The 19,859-nt window shown below is 47.3% G+C and overlaps 2 protein-coding genes across 3 annotated transcripts in view; both read right to left on the bottom strand.

Moving 5' to 3' along the window:
* cadm4 (cell adhesion molecule 4) overlaps window positions 1-19,859 on the bottom strand; it is a 216,598-nt gene that overhangs the window by 69,051 nt on the left and 127,688 nt on the right. Inside the window, exon 1 of one of the 2 annotated variants that reach the window (XM_084027264.1) lies at window positions 4,111-4,410. The exons of the other annotated variant lie outside the window; for it this stretch is intronic. Within the exon in view, the coding sequence (XP_083883390.1) occupies window positions 4,111-4,177 (67 nt within the window). The 5' untranslated portion in view covers window positions 4,178-4,410. Of the gene's footprint in view, window positions 1-4,110; window positions 4,411-19,859 lie in introns of those variants that run through there. 2 annotated transcript variants of the gene reach the window in all.
* LOC311024210 (cell surface glycoprotein MUC18) lies at window positions 9,176-18,951 on the bottom strand. Its single transcript, XM_084026516.1, has 7 exons — window positions 18,793-18,951; window positions 17,981-18,102; window positions 16,677-16,881; window positions 15,503-15,648; window positions 13,069-13,213; window positions 10,748-10,892; window positions 9,176-9,871 (listed from the first exon to the last, which is right to left on the bottom strand). The coding sequence occupies exons 1-7, from the start codon at window positions 18,842-18,844 to the stop codon at window positions 9,784-9,786; spliced, it is 903 nt and encodes a 300-aa protein (XP_083882642.1). The 5' UTR covers window positions 18,845-18,951; the 3' UTR covers window positions 9,176-9,783.

The following is a 19,859-nucleotide window of genomic DNA, read 5'->3' as shown; positions in this document are numbered from 1 at the left end:
ATACAGCGAGAGGGGTCAGCGGGTGGAGAAAAGCTGCTGGCTCAGGGGACGCCAGGTCCCCGTTAGAAAGCTGGCGTTTGGAAGGCGTTTTTTTTTTACTGAGCCAATCAGATCGGATGGAGTTGGAAGCTACCGGATTGATTGGCAGGCTTCTGACTCCAGCAAATGGAGGAGACGTCCTTGGCATCCCACTCAGCATCGGAAAACTTCAGTGACAAAGTTGGTGAAACGCCAGTTGCTCTCGGAGAGCGACACGTAAGGACGACATAGATCACCATTATGATAATCACGAGCGGCACTGTCTGGGGAATAGTAATGGGAAGGAGATGAGGTGGCAGCTATAAAGAGTGTTTCTACATTAGCGCCGGCCTGATTAGATTGACAGAAAGCTTCACTAATGGCCAATTAAACAAATGGTCAAATGAGATATAAGGCTTCAATTACCAATTGAAGCCTTTGTGTGGTGCTCGTGCTACATGCATTCTGTTTATGCACGAACCAGACGGAATCACGGTAACAGGAGATGAGAAGGGACCTGCCATGTCAAATGGTGTGTACCCGCAGTGGAAACAAAATTAATCTTCTCTCGCAATTATTTCCATTGAAGTTGATGCAAAAATAAAAATCCTCTCTGGACCCACTCTACGATGCTGGAGGGGGTTATTAAGATGCAATCACGGCGTGAAACAACAGCGGTTCAAAACAAGGAGTTATAGATCGCAACGAAGACTAGGGGGCAAGATTAGGAGATAATTACTGTAAAATACATCACCTGCACTAAACGGTGAGCTGAGGAACGTCTTCTGCTTCTGAGTAATGGAGCCACAAAAGCCCAGGGGAGAATAAAACACAGCCCACACGATGCTCGCAACTCTTTCAGTCAAGACTTTCCCAAAAAAGCGACACGGCCCAATTTGTTTCCGGAGCTTATGTGTGAGCGGGTTGCTCGGCGAAGATAGTGGGCCACCCTGTCAGGACAGGACCCTTTACCACTGCATCGGTTGATCAAACAGGGTTCGTGCACAACAGCAGGAGGCAGCATTTTTTATCACAAAAGAGGGCGATTTCAGCTTGTGTTGATGGGCCTGTCCAATTATTCAAACCTACAAAAGACGGGGAAATCACATAAACGGAAGACGGGGATCTGATTGTGCGCCGAGCTCAACTTTACACCGCGAACCAGCAGATGGCAGGGCAGGGAGGTCTCGCTCTTTTTAATTAAACTGTCGACAAGTTGATTTTATTTTGGGGGTGAATTATCCTCCAAGGTTTGGATCAAAGGATAAACCTTGGCTTACTGTGAAGACTTTTTTCTCGGTGAATTAGAGAACAAAGAAAGACGTGGAAATAGCAAGCGCTGTGCAACGTAGGGAAAAAAGGAAACAGGTAACCATAACTCCATCATGATGCAGAGTGGGTCTGACAAGCATCAAACCCTGCATGGGGCTCAGCCAACTCTTACTCCTCCATCCATACGACACCAGTGTTCTACATCAGCTGTCTGTACAGGCGTATGTACACGTGTGGTTCTACACCTGTGAGTGCATCCATATGTGTGTGTTTTCTGTGTGCAGCATTGCCTTGATGTTTGTGTTTACCCACCAGGCCTCTCTTCTGTGACTCACAGCGACATTGATTTATGCATGGCCTCTGTGAGTGCACACACACACACACACACACACATACACATACACACACACACACACACACACACACACACACACACACACACACACACACACACACACACACACACACACACACACACACACACACAGCTATAATTGGTATTCAAATCTCCTCCCACAAGTACGTCCAACTGCGAGCGTTTCCAAGCGGAGCCCCCAGCCAACATGGATTTAATGGCGATTTAATGCACACGGCGATACGGCAGGTGGTAAAGGAGGGGGGGGGGGGGGGGGGGGGGGGGGTGTTATTAAGGGTGGCAGAGGTGGAGTTGATGGTGTTACTGTAGGTGGGGGTTTCAGGGAGTTTGCCCCCCCCTCAACACAGCGCTGCCTCTGTGCATAAGTGATTGTGTGTGTCCCGCAGGCCTACCCGTCAGACACACTGTGAAGTCTTTCTGCCTTTCTTCTCCCCACTCGTTCTCTCGTTTTTCTGCCTTTTTCATGCACCCTCCATCTTTCTACCCCCCCCCCCCCCCCCCCCCAAACTTGGTTCTTTAAAAGAGGGCCAAGTCTCCCAGCCTCGCCTTCTTCACAGCACCCTCTCAATCTATCTGTCTGCTCATCCGTCTATCTGCCCAATCAATCTGTCCATCTCTATCCTGGCATCATAACAACCCACCCCCCCCCCCCCCCCCCACCACCACCTTTTTTCTCCTTTTCCCCTTTCTGCTAGATTAGTTTTGCCATTTCCCTCTGTGGAGCAGAAATTACCAAGACGTGCTGATTTGTTATCAGAAACACAGCTTTTTTTTTTTTAAGGCATGCATGTGTGCAGAAGGAGACCAGCTCGATACACTTCCTCCATCCACCCCCGCCTGTAACACCCCTCCACCCCCCGACCCCCGGCCCCGTCTCCCGGGCCTCTGTCAGTGGCTAGATTAATGACAGTGATCAGCGAGCAGCCCCTAGCAGAGGTTGCCTGCAGCTCAGGCAAAAACCCGGCACAGTAAGCAGCACACACACACACACACACACACACACACACACACACACAAAAGCATGTTCATAAATGGACGACCAGACACACACACAAACCTCTTACGCAGTCCTCCAGCTAGACTGACATGACACCTCCACGATTATGCAGAAATCAGCCCTCCACCACGAGCAGACATACAAACAGCTCCACACAAACACACACAGGAAGAAATCAATGAGAGGCCACGCTGAGGTTAGCAGCATTGTAGCCATAGGAATGGCTCCGGAGCAGAAAAAGGATCATCACCAGCTCTCAGGTCAGACTGTGACAGTGTCCGCGCAGGCACTTAACCCTTCTGCTGCCGCGGGACAACGTAACCCCCCCCCCCCCCCCCCCAATGAGCAGAACAACCAGGACACAGATCGATGGGGAATGGCTACGGTGCCTCGTAGCCATTCCTGCTCAGTCACAATTACTGGGGAGGATTTAAACACAGTCTGTTATGAGACCGGGTCTCACCACATCCAAGCAGACGGCACCAAACGACACGAGGCTCAAGTTGCCCAGAGTCACCACGGAGCCAAAATCCCTCATCTCTGCAGCACATGCACTTAGAAAAACCCGTTGCAACTTGATGAAATACATTGTGCCTGCGAGGGAACAATGCTGGACTGTCCCACACGGAGAGGTTCCAAGTCAATCAAAAGAAAGGCCACTGCAGGTGTTCCATGCTGTAATTGATTGTTAGATGTTATTGTATCTGATAAGGTCTCAAAGGTCCCTCCGGTGCTCACACCGCTGCAGAATATACAAGCAGAACCAAACACTGCTGGGTCTGCGTGTGTGTGTGTGCGTGTGTGTGTGTGTGTGCGTGTGTGTGTGTGTGTGTGTGTGTGTGTGTGTGTGATACGTTGCTCCACTGCGGGCATTTGTTCTGAGCTCTCATCATGTTGGATGTCAGGATTATCAGTGGTGGCTATGATACAATAACCCCCCCAAAAACACAGCCTTTGTCCGGACGAACATGCCGTGACGCGCGCGGCTCAGCGGAGCATGTGGGAGGATTTCGGGGAATTATTCTGGGTCAAAACAAAAGTGACATGCAGATGTCTACTTTCACTTTTCCTTCCACGTGTTTAGCGGATATTTCCATCGGAACCGATCACAGAAGCGGCGATCACAGTGACATATACCCAGAACGAGCGGAGGAGCGCACACCTGCGCACCGGGCTTCTAAGGCACCGTGTGGCGGGTAGAACAGCCCTGCAGGCTGCTTGTAAACTGGAAGAACCGCACGTGTTCTCCGTCCCCATGCCTGAGTCCCGGTCAGCCCGGTGCGTCCAGGAGCCTCCTCCAGCGCTCTCCCCGTTTTCAGCGCACTTTGGGCACAAACTTGCGCGGCAGAGCTGCACCAACACAACCGAGGCGTTCTTCCTCAACTCTTATCATTCACATCACACTCATCCAGGCTCTCCGGGGGGGGGGGGGGGGGGGGGGTCTTACCGGTGCGCACCAGGCAGGCGACAGTGATGATGGTGAGAGGGACGCGGTAGTTCCAGGCGAAAGCCATCGTCGTCGGTCGCCGGTATTCCTCCTCCTCCTCGGATCCGTCCTCGGTATTCCTCTTCCTCCAGAGATCAGCGACACGAGCCCGCAGGTTCCACCGGAGACAGCGCCTTACAGCGCGCGCGTGTACAGTGTGCGCGAGTGTTTTGTCAAGCGCGCGTATTACAGTGGCGGCTCTTTACATAGTAATGCTCCTTCTCACACACGCGCACACGCACCTCCACCTCTCTCCGCGGATCGGCTGGATGTGATGGCTCGTCCGGGTTTGCTTACTTTACATTGTAAATATGTTTTTTTAAAGGTTGGCGAGGAGGGCGGGTCCGCGTGCGTTTCCGGCCAATGGCAGCGCGCGTGAGCGTGTGGGGGTGTGCGGATGAGAGAGAGAGGTTGGGCTTCAGAAGGAAAGCGGCCTATAGCGGGGGGAGGAGGAGGAGGAGGGGGAGGAGGAGGAGGGGGTCCAATTAATTGGAATCAATTCGCTCTAAATGTGATTGATAACACACATTAATTTCCCGACGCAAATAACCAATTTATTTCATATTCAGTTCCGCGGACCGAAGTGATGCGTGGCGCTGCGATAACGATGACGAACATGACCAGATGTTTATTGTTTGAAGGGACAATAACTGAGCAGTCATCTATTTATTCTGATGGAGTATACTTATACTTATACTTATACACTTATTCTCCGCGCGCGTCAGGCTCATGGACGCGGACGCACCAACGCTTTAAAGGGCAGCCTTCATGTTTTAGACACTTGGTGCTGAATGTCCCGTGTTTTTAGTTTTGTGACCAATGGGACCCATTCCTGTGTTGAAGGATAAGTGTTGTGCCCTATACCTGACCCGACCCTGACCCCTGACCCTGACCCACCAAGGGGAGCCCTGTCATCTCAAAATAAAAACCGGAAGTCACAGGAGATGCAACTGTGCGTCATTAAAATCCACTCAACGTGTTCATTGTGTCACTCCGGATTGTTATTCTAAGTGTCTGGAAAAACAATACTCCAAATGTTGCCCTTACCTTCCACCCATGGACCCCCGCCTGGCACCGCCGCTTCACCCTCCTCCACCTGTCTCCACGTCCGCTCCGTCTCCCTCCTCCTCACGCTGCTCCTCCTCCGCCCAAACACATGATATACATCCAAAGAGCTCGTTGTCCCAATAATCCAGATGTGCAGCCATGACAGGAACACATAGATCAGCTTCCTGTAGTCCAACACAGTCCTGAACGCGCTGCTGGCAGCCGCGTTCCCGCCGTTGTCTTCCGGTAGGCCCGGCACGCGTGGCCCCGCGAGATTTCAAAACTTCTACGAGACTTAGATGTCGGCGAAAACACGCACTTTTTTTAGTGGCCATACATTTTGGTATCAGTCCGACACAAAACACATGGCTTTACATTGGATACAATGTATTCCTTGTAAATATTGTAATATTGTTGCATAATGACAATAAAGGTCTTGATTGATTGCAATACCAGAGTTCCCCTATAGGGCTGAATGGTGGCAGTTATTTCCTGTAAGACTCATTTTCTTTGTTTATGATTATTTATGCAACGGGGGGGGGGGGGGGTCTGTTACTGAAGCTGCTTTGTCTCCAATATGTTTCTAGGTCTCATCAAGGGGAGCAGGACCTGGACTTAGATCAGCGTTCACAATGACGGTAACGGCCTGGATCAGGTCTACTAGAACCCTAAAGGGGTCTTTAACTGAACCCTCATGCTGTGACCAGCGTTTGTCCAGTGTGTTCTCATCAGGTCTACTAGAACCCTAAAGGGGTCTTTAACTGAACCCTCGTGCTGTGACCAGCGTTTGTCCAGTGTGTTCTCATCAGGTCTACTAGAACCCTAAAGGGGTCTTGAACTGAACCCTCATGCTGTGACCAGTGTTTGTCCAGTGTGTGGGTTCTCATCAGGTCTACTAGGACCCTAAAGGGGTCTTTAACTGAACCCTCATGCTGTGACCAGCGTTTGTCCAGTGTGTTCTCATCAGGTCTACTAGGACCCTAAAGGGGTCTTGAACTGAACCCTCATGCTGTGACCAGCGTTTGTCCAGTGTGTTCTCATCAGGTCTACTAGGACCCTAAAGGGGTCTTGAACTGAACCCTCGTGCTGTGACCAGTGTTTGTCCAGTGTGTTCTCATCAGGTCTACTAGGACCCTAAAGGGGTCTTGAACTGAAGCCTCATGCTGTGACCAGCGTTTGTCCAGTGTGTTCTCATCAGGTCTACTAGGACCCTAAAGGAGTCTTTAACTGAACCCTCGTGCTGTGACCAGCGTTTGTCCAGTGTGTTCTCATCAGGTCTACTAGGACCCTAAAGGAGTCTTTAACTGAACCCTCGTGCTGTGACCAGCGTTTGTCCAGTGTGTTCTCATCAGGTCTACTAGGACCCTAAAGGAGTCTTTAACTGAACCCTCGTGCTGTGACCAGCGTTTGTCCAGTGTGTTCTCATCAGGTCTACTAGGACCCTAAAGGGGTCTTTAACTGAACCCTCGTGCTGTGACCAGCGTTTGTCCAGTGTGTGGGTTCTCATCAGGTCTACTAGGACCCTAAAGGAGTCTTTAACTGAACCCTCATGCTGTGACCAGCGTTTGTCCAGTGTGTTCTCATCAGGTCTACTAGGACCCTAAAGGGGTCTTTAACTGAACCCTCGTGCTGTGACCAGCGTTTGTCCAGTGTGTTCTCATCAGGTCTACTAGGACCCTAAAGGGGTCTTTAACTGAACCCTCATGCTGTGACCAGCGTTTGTCCAGAACTGTGTTTTCCTGAACACCGCTCCAGTATGAAAAGTGTTTCTCTTTTCTTCACCTCCCTCACTAATCTGGTGTTAAACCGTGGCCTTGTATCCTCCCAAAGCCTGAAGGCATCTGTTTTTAAACCGTCTTTGGCGCCCCCTTCAGGCCATTTTAGACAGTGCATGTCATGGGTCTCATATCAGCTTACGCCTCTCTCATCTTATGTGAAATCTTGACACTCTTTGGTCCAAGCAGTCAGAAACAGTTCAAACAGGCAGCGAAGCATCAAAGCAGTCTATTAGCATTCATATTAATATTCCCCTCCTGTACCACGTGAAGTGGCTTTGAACCCTCGCCTCATATCTGACCCCGTCACGGGTCTGTGTGAAACCTGAAGTCTGCAGGCTCTTTCTTCTCCACGCTCCGTGGTTTTCCTAGTTTGAACCTTGTTGTTTGGGCGAGGATCGTATCTGCCTGACTCATCCCGAGGCCCATCCCACCCCATCTTTCCCCGTCAGCCTCGCTGCGAGTGTTTGTTCCCCGGTTGGCAGGGAGTCGTGGCAGGCATGCAGCTCCCCCGCACCAGATGGGGCATTGTCAGGAAGTAATGAGGGGAAAACACCTGCTTCTCCGGAGAACCGCACTCCTTCATTTTCAGCCATTTGACACAACATATGCAGGATGCACATGCAGAACCAAGTGACCGTGACCGAACAGCAGTGGGCGATGGCACCCAGATACAAAATGCCTGGCACTCTGTCACATCGGACAATTAGTCAATGAGGGGGGGATGTTGGAGTATAATTCACCTTTACTTGTAGGCCAGCGGGGGCTGCTGGGACGTCTGCCTGACTAGCCAGGAGTTCTGCATCCTGCCTGCACCGGACACATATAATAAGTATTCTCTGCACAGCTCCTGCTTCGCCCTAAGCTGCTGGCCGGTGGTTTCTCCGTGAGGCACGATCAAGGTCAAAATGTCTCTGTAAACTACACTCCCCCTCCCACCCGGAACCTTGTACCCCCCAGGGACAGCTCCACTGTGTGAAACTCCTGATACATAAGCTTGTCTTTCCTGGCCAAACCGGGCTGAAGCCCCAGGACTGAAGCCCACTGAGGGAGGGGGAGGGGGGGCACGGCGCTTCCTCACTCATGACTGACTCAAAGGCCAAAACAAGATGGTGCTCGCTGGCATTTCATATGCAGGAGGGCATTTTTCGATTTACAACGATGTATTTTTTCTTCCTACGGAGCGTGAAGATTTTTTTGAGAAGTTCTTTCTGTTTTTTGGTTAAAAGCCGAAGCCCATCCGTTTTTTCCTCTTTAAGCCGAAGGGCCTCGACACGACGTAAAAAGTAAGCTGAAGTTTGTAGAGTTGGCTGAAGAAAAAACAAGGCAGTCTGTAAAACGCTTGACAAAGAGTGGCTGCTGCAGCCGAGGCGAGCCGTGCAGGCGGCTTGAATAATCAGTTTAATAACATTATCCTGGCTGTGCTCTGTGGCGCATGCACCCGTTAATGGAGTGTCATTGTTAAACTGCCGCTTCGCCCATTATTAACGACGGCCTACGGTCAACCACCCACCGATAATAAAACCACATAAAAGCCGACATAACTTCAACAGACAAGTGGAATGAAATTCTTTGCATTTTGAGCGCGGCTATGGTAATAAGCGGCGGCGCTGTGGTGCGGGCGTTAAGGGTTTACAAGGCAACAGAGGAGAAAATTAAAAAGATGATGTTGTAGTCCACGGTGGTTACTTTGGGGACGGGGGATCCGGACTAAATCTAAGCTCATATTGATGTAGAACCTCCGGTGGCGAACTCTCATCTCTTATAATGTGCAAAGTTTCAAGGTCAACCAAACTTCAGCATTATCCTCACTCTGCTTTGTATTTCACGTGCATGTTTGCTGGCTGAACTGGCTGAGGACGGGTTTGTGCCTGCAGGCGGATCGGTGGAGAAAACAAGCATGCACAGGCACAGTGCTTTGAGTAAAGGTCATTGCTTCAGAGTAAGGTCTTCCAGACTGAAAGGGAAGGTTGGTAAACAAACCGACGCGAGCTGGAGATGACGCTGGATGGAGGAGATGTGCGTCCAAGCGAGCATGCAGCTTTCACCGCGTCGTCAATACTCACACAACCTCTTTGTGTCTCCGAATGGAACAAAATCAATGGGGCATGCACACACACACACACACACACACACACACACACACACACACACACACACACACACACACACACACACACACACACACACAGGAGGACAGCAAATAATATTTTCTGAAAGCCATTTAATATCAAAGAAATCCAAAGTACAGTAAATTAAATAGACGAGTGCAGTGTGCTTGAGAGCTTTCACAGTAAAGGGATTATAATAACCTTTTCACGATGCTGTGAGCGGGTTCGGCTTGGAAAAAAGCCGTTGAAAGGGAAACAAATCAACAAAAATAAAAACCTTGTCCTATCACCCAAACGGCTCATTCATAATACACAGTGGAGCAATTATTTTTTTGCGACAGAAAAGAAGAGAAATGCATGAGTCTTTTCATACTTTACACAGGAATAATCTCCCGTCACCTTTTTTTTTTACGAAGAATAGCCACCATTTTGCATGTTGCAGAATAAATGAAGGGAAATAACATAACTGCAGCCTACACACAGGCAACGCAGCGTCTCTGAAGCAATCTTTTTTTTTATTCCAACAAGCAGACTCTCCCTTCCCTACAATCTTCAAATATGCCTGTCCTCCCCCCTCTCCCTGCCCTGAATGTGACCACCCAGAACCCCCTGCACCTCCCTCTTTAAGTATCCCCCTATTGCAATCACTCATTTCCGGTCACCCGCTCCACCTTCCTCCCATCCTCATCCTCCACCTGGACTCAAACCAGAGGCTGTTTGTCTGCACAGGTGGAGGGCAGGGACTCCACGCTGGCTCTGTAGATGGGCTTCTTCTGAGACCGGTCGTCGCTGGCGAGAGAAGAAAGAGACGGAAAGACAGAGGAGTGTTATCATCGGGCATATCGACCTCCCGCCGCACCAGAAAAGTAGAAGTGAGGGAATAATAGAGTAGAACCGAGTCATGGAGCAATGATGTGAGAGTCAATTTCTCTCTCTTAAGCTGTGTCTCTCACACACACACACACACACACACACACACACACACACACACACTCAATACACAGATGGCTGCACATGATCAGCCACTCTTTCGAGGATTACACCCTTTTCTTCGACGCCACCACAATGGCACAGAAATCATGTGCGGGTGAAGTAGGCACTTATGGAAATTATGCCATATATATATATATATATATATATATATATATATATATATATAAAGCACAAGCAGAAAATGTGCATGGGAGAGAAGGGAGCATGAATTACTGGAGATAGATCAAGGATGTGGGGTCAAGTAGGTCAGACCAGCTGAGACAGAAACCATTGAAACCTTCCTATTCAATGAGGATCTTTCCTTTTAAAGACAGAAAAGCACACGTCTCTAGTCTGCACACGTGTGGGAAGGTTTTTTCTCTGCAAGATCACCTGGCTACACACACACACACACACACACACACTCACACACACACACACACTGTAACTGAAATGGCCTTGGTTCTATCACACGAGACGGAATGAAATATTGCAGCGATAACGGCGTCTGTGATTTAAAGTCGGGCTGCGGGCGGAGAGACCGGCTGAGTGAGGGGAAATAGAAAGGTGAGCGCGGACGAAGAGCAGCAGAGAAATCAAACAATGACACACCATTCACCATTTCTGAGCAGGAATTCAAATCAGATGACAATTAAATGAAAGGGGAAGACACACACAACAGGCGTTTCTTACATGGGCCCCTTGGAGGTCTGGGCGGTCTTGGCCCTGCGGCACAGGAACACGCCCACGGAGAGGACGAACACCAGGAGAGCGACGGCTGCTGCCGAGGTCATCAGCATGAGGCGGCCGTTGCTGGACTCGTACCAGCGGGCATCCTCTGTGGGAGGGGTCAGACACGGAGGTAAACGTGCGTCACACAGACTCCAGCCAGCCGAGCTGTTTGCTGCCGCCCGGCCAGGCTTCTGAAGGCGACCTCCCGTGTGCTTGTGGAAGAGTTCAGATGGCCAGGCTGCCGTACACAGCACGGATCTGCTTTGCAGTCGAATAAAAGCCCCTTCATGTGCATAATTCACAAAAGACATCAAACATTTGTGCATTCCGTGTCCTTTGTTCCTTCCTTTTAGATGGACAAAGTAAAGATTTAGAATCGGGTTTATGAGGATTTGTTCATATATTCATATAATTCCACATTTTAAGAGGATGTCTTGGCACCAGAAAGGTTTGTTACGTTTGTACTGCTATTGTAATGCAACTTCAAAGCAGCAGCGGCGACATGCAACGTTTGCTCAGGGATGAGCCAACGTTATTCCAGCATGAAGATATTATTGCTTTTTTAATTACTACATGCGCTTCAGAGAAGAATGGTGGAGAAAGCGTGGAGCACGGTGACCACTGAGTCAATTGCAGAAGTAATGAGATAACTCGAACCATAATAAATAACATGCATTGGCTTAATTGCATTTTTAGAGGTTGCATAATTTCAACGACTGACATCACAGGCTTATGAGTCCTACTGGGTGTTTAAAAACGGCAGTGCATTAACACAATCATCTCACAGGTCACCGATAAAGACCATGAAGACGGATGAAGTGCCAAAAATTGGATTAGCTATAATATTGTAATGAAATTAGTCCGCCGCTTCGATACAATCTTCCCCGCTGTGTAAGAAATAAGACAAAGAACAACTTTACAACATTAACACTCAGAGGCGTCTGCTGACATTCACCATTATGATTATCATTATTATTACCTTCTTAAAGTCTGCAAATCAAGCTCAAGCCTTCGCTGGGGCTTTGGAGCGGTGGCCTTCAGAGGGCCATCTAGTGGGCTGCGGAGGTACTGCCAGATGGTAAGTTTAAATGAAAAGAAATGTATATGTTTATATACAAAGCTACTAATTTGTATGTGTTTAAACACATTATAAAACGGACACCTTCGTTTATTAGTTATTTTTGTTGTTGTCTTGTTGCTTTATTCATCTTTTAGTATTTGTCAATCCTCAACAATGTTGTCCTAATTATTTTATTTTGCTATTTATTGATTGATTTACTTTTTATTATAATTTATTTTCTTCTATCTGCCGTTTAGGATCTATCTGCCGTCAAATTAAATAAAATTTACATCATAAAAATTAAGTAAAGAATGTGAAATTAAAATGCTTTATTTGAACGACCTGTTGCCCACGACAACGATGACACATCTTCACGTCGAGAGAGAGAAAACGCGCTTTGCAGCTATTTTCCCCTGGAATTTAAAAAGGGATGTGGATACAGCCATGCAGTAAAAGCTTTAAAGCGTGGTGAGGAAATATGACCCTGAATACATTAAATCTGGATTCATAATTGCCGGCAGTGATGGATGAGTGGAAGCAGGATATTTACAGCTGACAGTGGTATGACACATATTTACAGAGCAGAATATCAATCAGAATGGGCTTTAAAAGGTTGACAATCCCCCTAATCTATCACGCACTTATGTTTGACTTGAGATTTCTGTCAAAAAGGAGAAAAACACCAAAGGTCAGGGGAAATCATTGCTTATTTTACGGTTTAAATAATTATCCTCTTATCCTTTTAAGCCGGTGCCGTTCTGCCATTGCCATTTATTTATGTAATTTAAAATATTAATGCCGGTTGGTATCATCTTACCTATTTTCATTTGACATTTAAATGTAATTTCCATTCAGAGTTCTTTTGTCACCTTTTTTTATGGGAGGTGTTTTTCATAAATGTCTCCACCTCTCTTTATTACTTATTACTGTCTTTCTCTGCTTTTTATTATCATTTTTGTGTGTGAAGATAAATCAAAGCCTAAGCCTGTAGGCTACTTCGTTAGAAATGTGAGGCTTTAAAAAGGTTTCAGAAACACTTCCGACATCACCACACGCAGAGACCTGCTGTTAGAACAACAGGGTCTGTTTGTTTCCCTGATAGAGGATGTTGAAAATGTCCCCAGCAATTCCAAAGAAAGAGGAAGTGGGGAAACAACCGCTCTCCATTCAGTCAGCATAAAGGACAACAGGACGTGTCCGGCTCGATTTAAAGTCTTCTTACCGGGCAGCACGGTGATGCTGATGCTGCGTTTCTTGCTCAGAGACTCCACGGAGGGATGCTCGGCCATGCAAGTGTACCGTCCTTCATCCATGGCTGTGATCTTCCTCAGCGTCAGCGTGGAGGAAGGCAGGATCCAGTCGTCGCCCTGAGAGAGAGAGGAAGATGGAGACTTACAAGAGAGCATCGGGAAGAAACAGAGAAGCTGGGCAGAAAGTCGAAAGAGGAAGAAATTGGCCGGGTTGTTTGCAGCTCCTAAGAAAATCGACAAACTCCGACAAATTAAAATTGCTCCGAGCCCGAGAGCAACAAGAAAGATTGAGAAAGGACGATGCTAGTTGGCGAAAGAGAGAGGGAACTTTCCTACGGATGCTGGGAGTGTAAAAGAGAGGAGGAGAGAGAGATTTGTGAATGATGAGAAGGGAGCAAAGAGAAAGTGAAATAGAAGGAAAGAGAAACAGAGTGACTGGCAGCGGCGTGGGGACGCAGACAGACGGCTGCTGGTGCTCTGCCACCATGAGAGCGTCCCAAGCCCTCAATGAAGTGTGTTTACCTGAGCACTAATCCAACCAATGAACACACAAGTCAATAACCCAGATAACGCCATCATCCACAAAGAATGAAGCCGCGGCAGCAGCAGACTGTTAGCACAACGCGTAATGAGATGGCCAGGGAGCGGGAGGAATTGTTGACACAGAAATAGCAGCACTATTATGAGATAGAGCCCGACATGGGAGGAAACAAATAGCAGGCCAAACACAAGGATTGGAAAACAAACGAACATAGAGGACGAGGTACACAAGAAGAAGAAAAAAGACATTACACCATGCAAATGATTTGGCTCCTGGGAGCGGCGGCTCCTGCCAAGAAAGTCCATTTCAATTTGAATGGATCTGAATTAAGAGGATTCCCATAAAGGCCAGGTCTGGCCAAAGCAGCATTTTGTATGCAAATCCACTGGCTGCACAAGCAGTGGGCCGTTTCTGCCTCGGTCCCGCTGTCATTACCGGGGGAGGGGAGGGGGGGGACCTGACGGCGCTTTCTGCCACCGTATCCCTTCCTGTCATACAAGCAGCATCACACGCAGATGAAGCAAACACATTCCATCTCATCTTTTTGTTATGGGAGCGGATCGACAGGCGAATCACGACTCCACACAGTGATGGAGCTGTCAGACATGCACACAATGAGTCTTCATCAGAGGGCTGTATATTCAACCAATAATCACCCAAACGTGTACGCCGACGTAGAGGACATACAGTATTAGCAGGATAAAATGTCCACTGAACTGGATTTGGTTTTGTTAGCCCATTTAAAAGCCTGATTAGCGGCGACCCTTTAACAAGCGTATTAACCTCCGAGCCGACTTATTAAAAAGTGTTGAACAAAAGGGCGAAGATATCTTCACGGTCGCGTAGCTTCATTCCACCTGTGACTTTGCTGTGACTATCCAGTGCAGTACCACCTCCTCGCCACAAGGGCCCAGTGCATCTTCCCAGCTCATCAACTTCCTCTTGTTCTACATGCTTATCGTCACCGTGGCGTTTTACACGCAGACGTCTTAATTTCCCTCGGGTGAGCTTTCTCTTTGCTCGGAGAAGAGCTCAGTTGAATAATTCAATACTGGTTAACCAAACGCTAAAAAAAAATCATTAGAAATCTATCCACATAATTGTTTTCAGGTTGACTGGCTCTTGTCTAGACCTCATTAAACTATTAATCCCCTGTAAGTGGGCATGCTGCAATCCCCAGTAAATGGTGGGCCTAAGCCAACCGGTCACTTAAATACAGAGCACTTCTGCAGAACGAGGGGATGGAAACACGACGGCCGAGGGGAAACGAGTGGAGGAGAACCTCGGGGAGAGGAACCGTGTTCCAGGAGGAGTGAGAATGACAAGGACGCCAAGAGGGAGATCTAGAACGCCGTTCTCATTTCCACGACAGCAAACATCAGCGATTGTTCCCGACGCCTCGGCGTCTGATACGACGCTGCAGGGCGCCTCGTGCATCGGTATCAGGTTCCTTAGCGTCGGCGTGACACGCAACAAGCTTTCAAGTAACTCCAGGAGTGTGATGATGTAGGTATGGGAAGCAGATGGGTCAAACAAACACAGGACTTTCACCCAGGGAAACAGTGTTTGTGTCCCAAAATGTTATTTTGAAGTTATTTTAGTGGCGTTTGTGATGGTTTACGTACCTATGTTGTTTTTTTCTTAGGTTTACGTTCTTAACTTAACGAAGTGGGTTTGTTGTCCAAACTTAAGAAAGGGTTTTTCTTTGAATTCACGCTAACTGCGACCTGATCTGACAGTATGTGACAAAGTTGGGAGAGGGGGAATTAGAATGCGTCGTGCCACAGAGAGCAGAAAGGCAGGAAAGAAATAAAGAGGTCACATTAGGGGAGAAAGAGAACGAGTTTTCCACAAGGCCTCCTTACGTCTTTGTTCCAGAAGTACTTGGGCTCCTCTGATGAGCTGGTGGAGCAGGTCACCACCACGCTGTCCCCGAGTCGCACCTTCAGCTCCTGCGGGACGCTCAGGTAGCTGGTGTAGCCCTCCCTGGACAGCGACAACTCCCCCATATCTGAAGGCGAGGCGGGAGCGAGGAAGAGCCATTAATGAAGCGAGAGATATCGTGTACGCCGAAGCGACCGCCGTCGAGAGCTCGGGACGAACACTCGGATCTTTTTAAGTATACAGGCTCGAGTATGAACGCCTCCCAGATGTACAGGCGCCATACTAAGCGATCAATAACGATGATAATGGGCTTCATCTTATCGAAGTCTTCAGAGGGGCAGTGTTGTGAATAATGGCTCAACTTCCACCCCAGTGGACAGCCCAGATCTACCCCCCCCCCGTCAGTCCTTTAGTCCACTCTAATCTGTGCCTCTATTGATTCCCCCCATGAGGCTGAGGAGCCTATCAAACAGCATTACGGTCGATTTGATGACCACTGAGGAGATAGAGGACACTGATAATCTGACGAGCTAACCGCGGACGCCGCTTCATGCAACTATCCCGCACTGATAGCTTCAATCTTACAGCCCTCTGGGAGAGAACGCCTTGTGTTGTTTGCTTGGAGAAAATGACTGTAGTCAACCTATCATAGCAACACTGTGTTTCTGCTGGATTTGTACTTTTCTTCTTTATTTTCTTCTGTTGTACACCGCTCTGCAGCTGCATTGCATAGATATGTCTTGTCTTATTAACTATTAATGTGTTTTTCTATCCCTCCCTGTGAAGAAAGCTGTACCCACAGAGTCTGAGAAATTGTCTTTACCTCCCGCTGGTTGAAACTACGAGGTTTCAGAGTCTCTGTTCCGTCTTCTCACCTCGGCTGTTTACCAAAGAGCAACAAGGTGTTTTTTTATACGCTTCCTTCTTTGTAAGAAGGAACTAAGAATTCCTAGTTATGCCACGTATTTCCTGATTGGAGAGTGAAACTCACAAGTCATATTCACAAGTCGCACAGCTTATTGTTGGAGTCCTGCAGAAATGTCTTTGACCTCTGCGGGACAGACTGACATGGAAAATGTAACGCTGCTGTATTTATCACAAGGGAAACACCGTGTCAGACTCATTGTTCCAGAGACTCCAGCAGACCAAACTCACAATGCACTTTGAAGGCCAGCGTCCGGGAGGAGCGGTCCTGCTCGGTGGCGTTGGCGGCGGCGTCGGACACGCAGCGGTAGGGCCCCTCGTAGTACTTCCCTGCGTAGGGGATGGACAGGAGCAGGCGGTCCGCGGTGCGCTGCATCTCCATCCGATAGAAGCACCAAGGTCGCTCGGCAGCCAGCTTACGCCACACCTGCATGTACTGCAGACAGGAGGAAGACTTGTGAGGCGCTTGGTTTGACTCCACTAAAGGAGACACATGTTCTGTGACCTTTTTTATTTATTGTTTACTCGGCTCAGTTATTATGATTAGTTTGTATCCGTTCAAATGTCTGGATTTGTTATTTGTTAAATGTGAAAAATAATAAATAAATAAATAATGGGGGGGATAAAAGGGGACAGGAAGTATTTTCTCTCAACCACAACATGAATCGTCTCTTTAAGGTCGATTTAAACAAATACAGGAAGTATCATGTATGTATGTGGTCTGTGTGTTTTTCTTTTTTATATTCAAATAGTTTCTGTTTTGTTTGTTAGTGTGTGTGTGTGTGTGTGTGTGTGTGTGTGTGTGTGTGTGTGTGTGTGTGTGTGTGTGTGTGTGTGTGCAAAAAAAGCATGCACATATTTAGCATTTTTTATTTCTGCAGGGATATTTATGATTCAGGCTCATTTAAAATGGTTTGAATGTTGGTTTTTCTCTCTCTGTGATGGAATAAAAACATTTGTTTCTTAACTAAATGGAAGGTAAAGAGAGTTTTAAGCAGATTTTGATGATAATCTGGATAATATCGTGGACATTTTCATATCGTCCCACGCAGTACTCTGATGTGTCACGTGTTAGAGTTTCTCCGTGTCGACCTCCACACTCTGTGGTGTGACATTTGGCGACGGCCGATGCAAATGAGTGCAGGCTATAAATGTCATGACAATGTAAGAACAAGAACAACTAATGATCTCTGTTTCACTATTACAGGAACTATTAAATGCATTTTACAAGAATTCAAACAACGGCAGTAAAACTCTTGAGCACTTACCAACACCTCGGCGTGTAAGAAAACCCGACCACTCAAGTCTGTCCAGGATTATATTTTATATTTAGTCATTTATTGGTTAAGTAAGTATCATATCTTTACTGTTGCTTACTTATTTATAGCAGATTCCTTCTGTTTTTGTTGCTCTATCATCTTTGTAAATCTCCCACTGTGGGTCTCCTAAGGTTGATCTTGTATTAAATGGTGAGAGGAGGGTCCTGAACGTTTTCCTGCCCTCCCACCCAGCCGCCGTTTGCCCCCCCGGCTCACCTTGGAGAAGATCTCGAAGTGGACCTGGCTGATGTTGAGCTCGGAGTCTGCGTACTGACACTCCAGCGTGATCTTGTCTCCCTCCAGAACCGGCTCCGTCGGTCCTTTGATGAGCAAAGTGGCTGCATGTGGACCGAGATCACACACATGCAGGTTATTGATCACAACACAACAGGCAGGGGGAGGGGGGGCTCGCTTGGGGGGACTAGAGCTGCTGTTCTGGGCAACACATTCAAAACCACCGCTCCCTTTTCCTGGCATTAATAGTCCCTGCCTCCTGGGAAACTGTCAACACTCTCCAAGTCACCAAGGTCACATGACCAGCAACAGGTTCCTCCACTTCAGCAGGCGACCGACAACACACACTCTCCCTGGACCAAAGACACAGTTTACATTTCTTTTCTTTTTGGACACACATTCTGAGATTTACATAAATGGGTCTCGTGTTCAGCATGTAGAATTAATAAAAACAGCTTTAATTGTTTTCTTTTTTGACGGCCCCTTGTTGATTCCACAAACAGTTCCTGCTTCCGTCTCGAGTCTTGTAACCAACTGGGGAAACACATCAGTGTGACAGCAGAGAAATAAATAAAGCGTTTTCTCAAGAGGACGTACGCACTCAGAAAAAGACAGGCGGGCAGGAACACGCACGCATGCGCTCACGCACACGCACCAAGCACAAACAGAAACTACATGAATATTTCTGCAGAAAGAGAAAAAAACACCAGAAACCACACTGGAAGATGAAACCAATAGCTCATTAAAGAGCTGTAATACTATATATATATATATATAAAATAAAATATATTTACCAGAGGCGCCGTGGATCAAGGCGACCACTGCAACAACGAGAAGCGCCTTCATGGCTGTGAAAAGAACTTTAACAATATCCGAGAAATAAAAGTGCGCGCGCTCCTCAGCTGTTTCTAATCTGAAATGAAACTTTACTGAGTATTTATATGGAGGTGGGGGCGTGGCTTCTGTTGTCAGGAAGTGAACTGTAATCTGGAGTTCTGAACGCGCAAAGAAACCAACCATCCAAATTATTATATTTCGCGAAAACAAAATCGTCAATGAGCCTCATTATGTCGCTGGTTTTTATCCGAGGATCGTTCACGCCTATATTATATTATTATATTATTGATCTGGATCTTGGTCTGATCAGGTTTCGGTCCCAACTTGTTTTGTTGACGTCACAGTTTTTTGGGGGATTTTTTTGCAACCGAATTCGAAAGTAGTCTGTTGACAGCGGAGCGTCGCGAGATCTCTGCGTTATGATTCAATGGCCAACAAGCAAACATGTTAGGCTTCATTTGGTTTGACCTTTGATTGATTGGCTATCAACCAGAGCTGAAATGCTTGCAGTCATCTTCACAATCAAGAGTGATATATTCACTTTTCACTTTCAGTCCGATGTGGGCCTACATGTCTGCTGCACCCTACCTGAGGCACACATGCCTTTATTATTGTTAAATTAGAATATCAACAACAAAGCCTTTGTTAAAAAAAAAACACAGCAATAATGATAATAATAGGAGCAAATGCTTGCAAACAAAGTTTGAATTATTAAAGTATTTATGTGTATAAATATTTAAACAAAACTATATCTAATCATTGTCTGCAAATGCAAATTAGGGAGCTCTCTGTGCTTGGGAGAGTACTTTAAGCAAGACGGTCTCTCCCATGTTGTCTGCACTATTATCTCCTGATGTAAATACCCATCACTGCTAATGATATTTACTCATTTCTATGACTTTACTTGAAAGAATAAACCACATTAATTAAACATAAAAAACGATCGTGTCAATTGCTCTGAAGGTGGTTTGGAAATATTGTACATGTATGTGTGTACTCACTGAGTGTGGTTTATTAAAGTATG

The sequence above is a fragment of the Eutrigla gurnardus genome (genome assembly GCF_963514095.1).
Source record: "Eutrigla gurnardus genome assembly, chromosome: 14".
In the NCBI taxonomy this organism is placed as follows: domain Eukaryota; kingdom Metazoa; phylum Chordata; class Actinopteri; order Perciformes; family Triglidae; genus Eutrigla; species Eutrigla gurnardus.
Note: the sequence above shows the minus strand (reverse complement) of the source record. Positions and strands in the feature narration are given on the sequence as shown.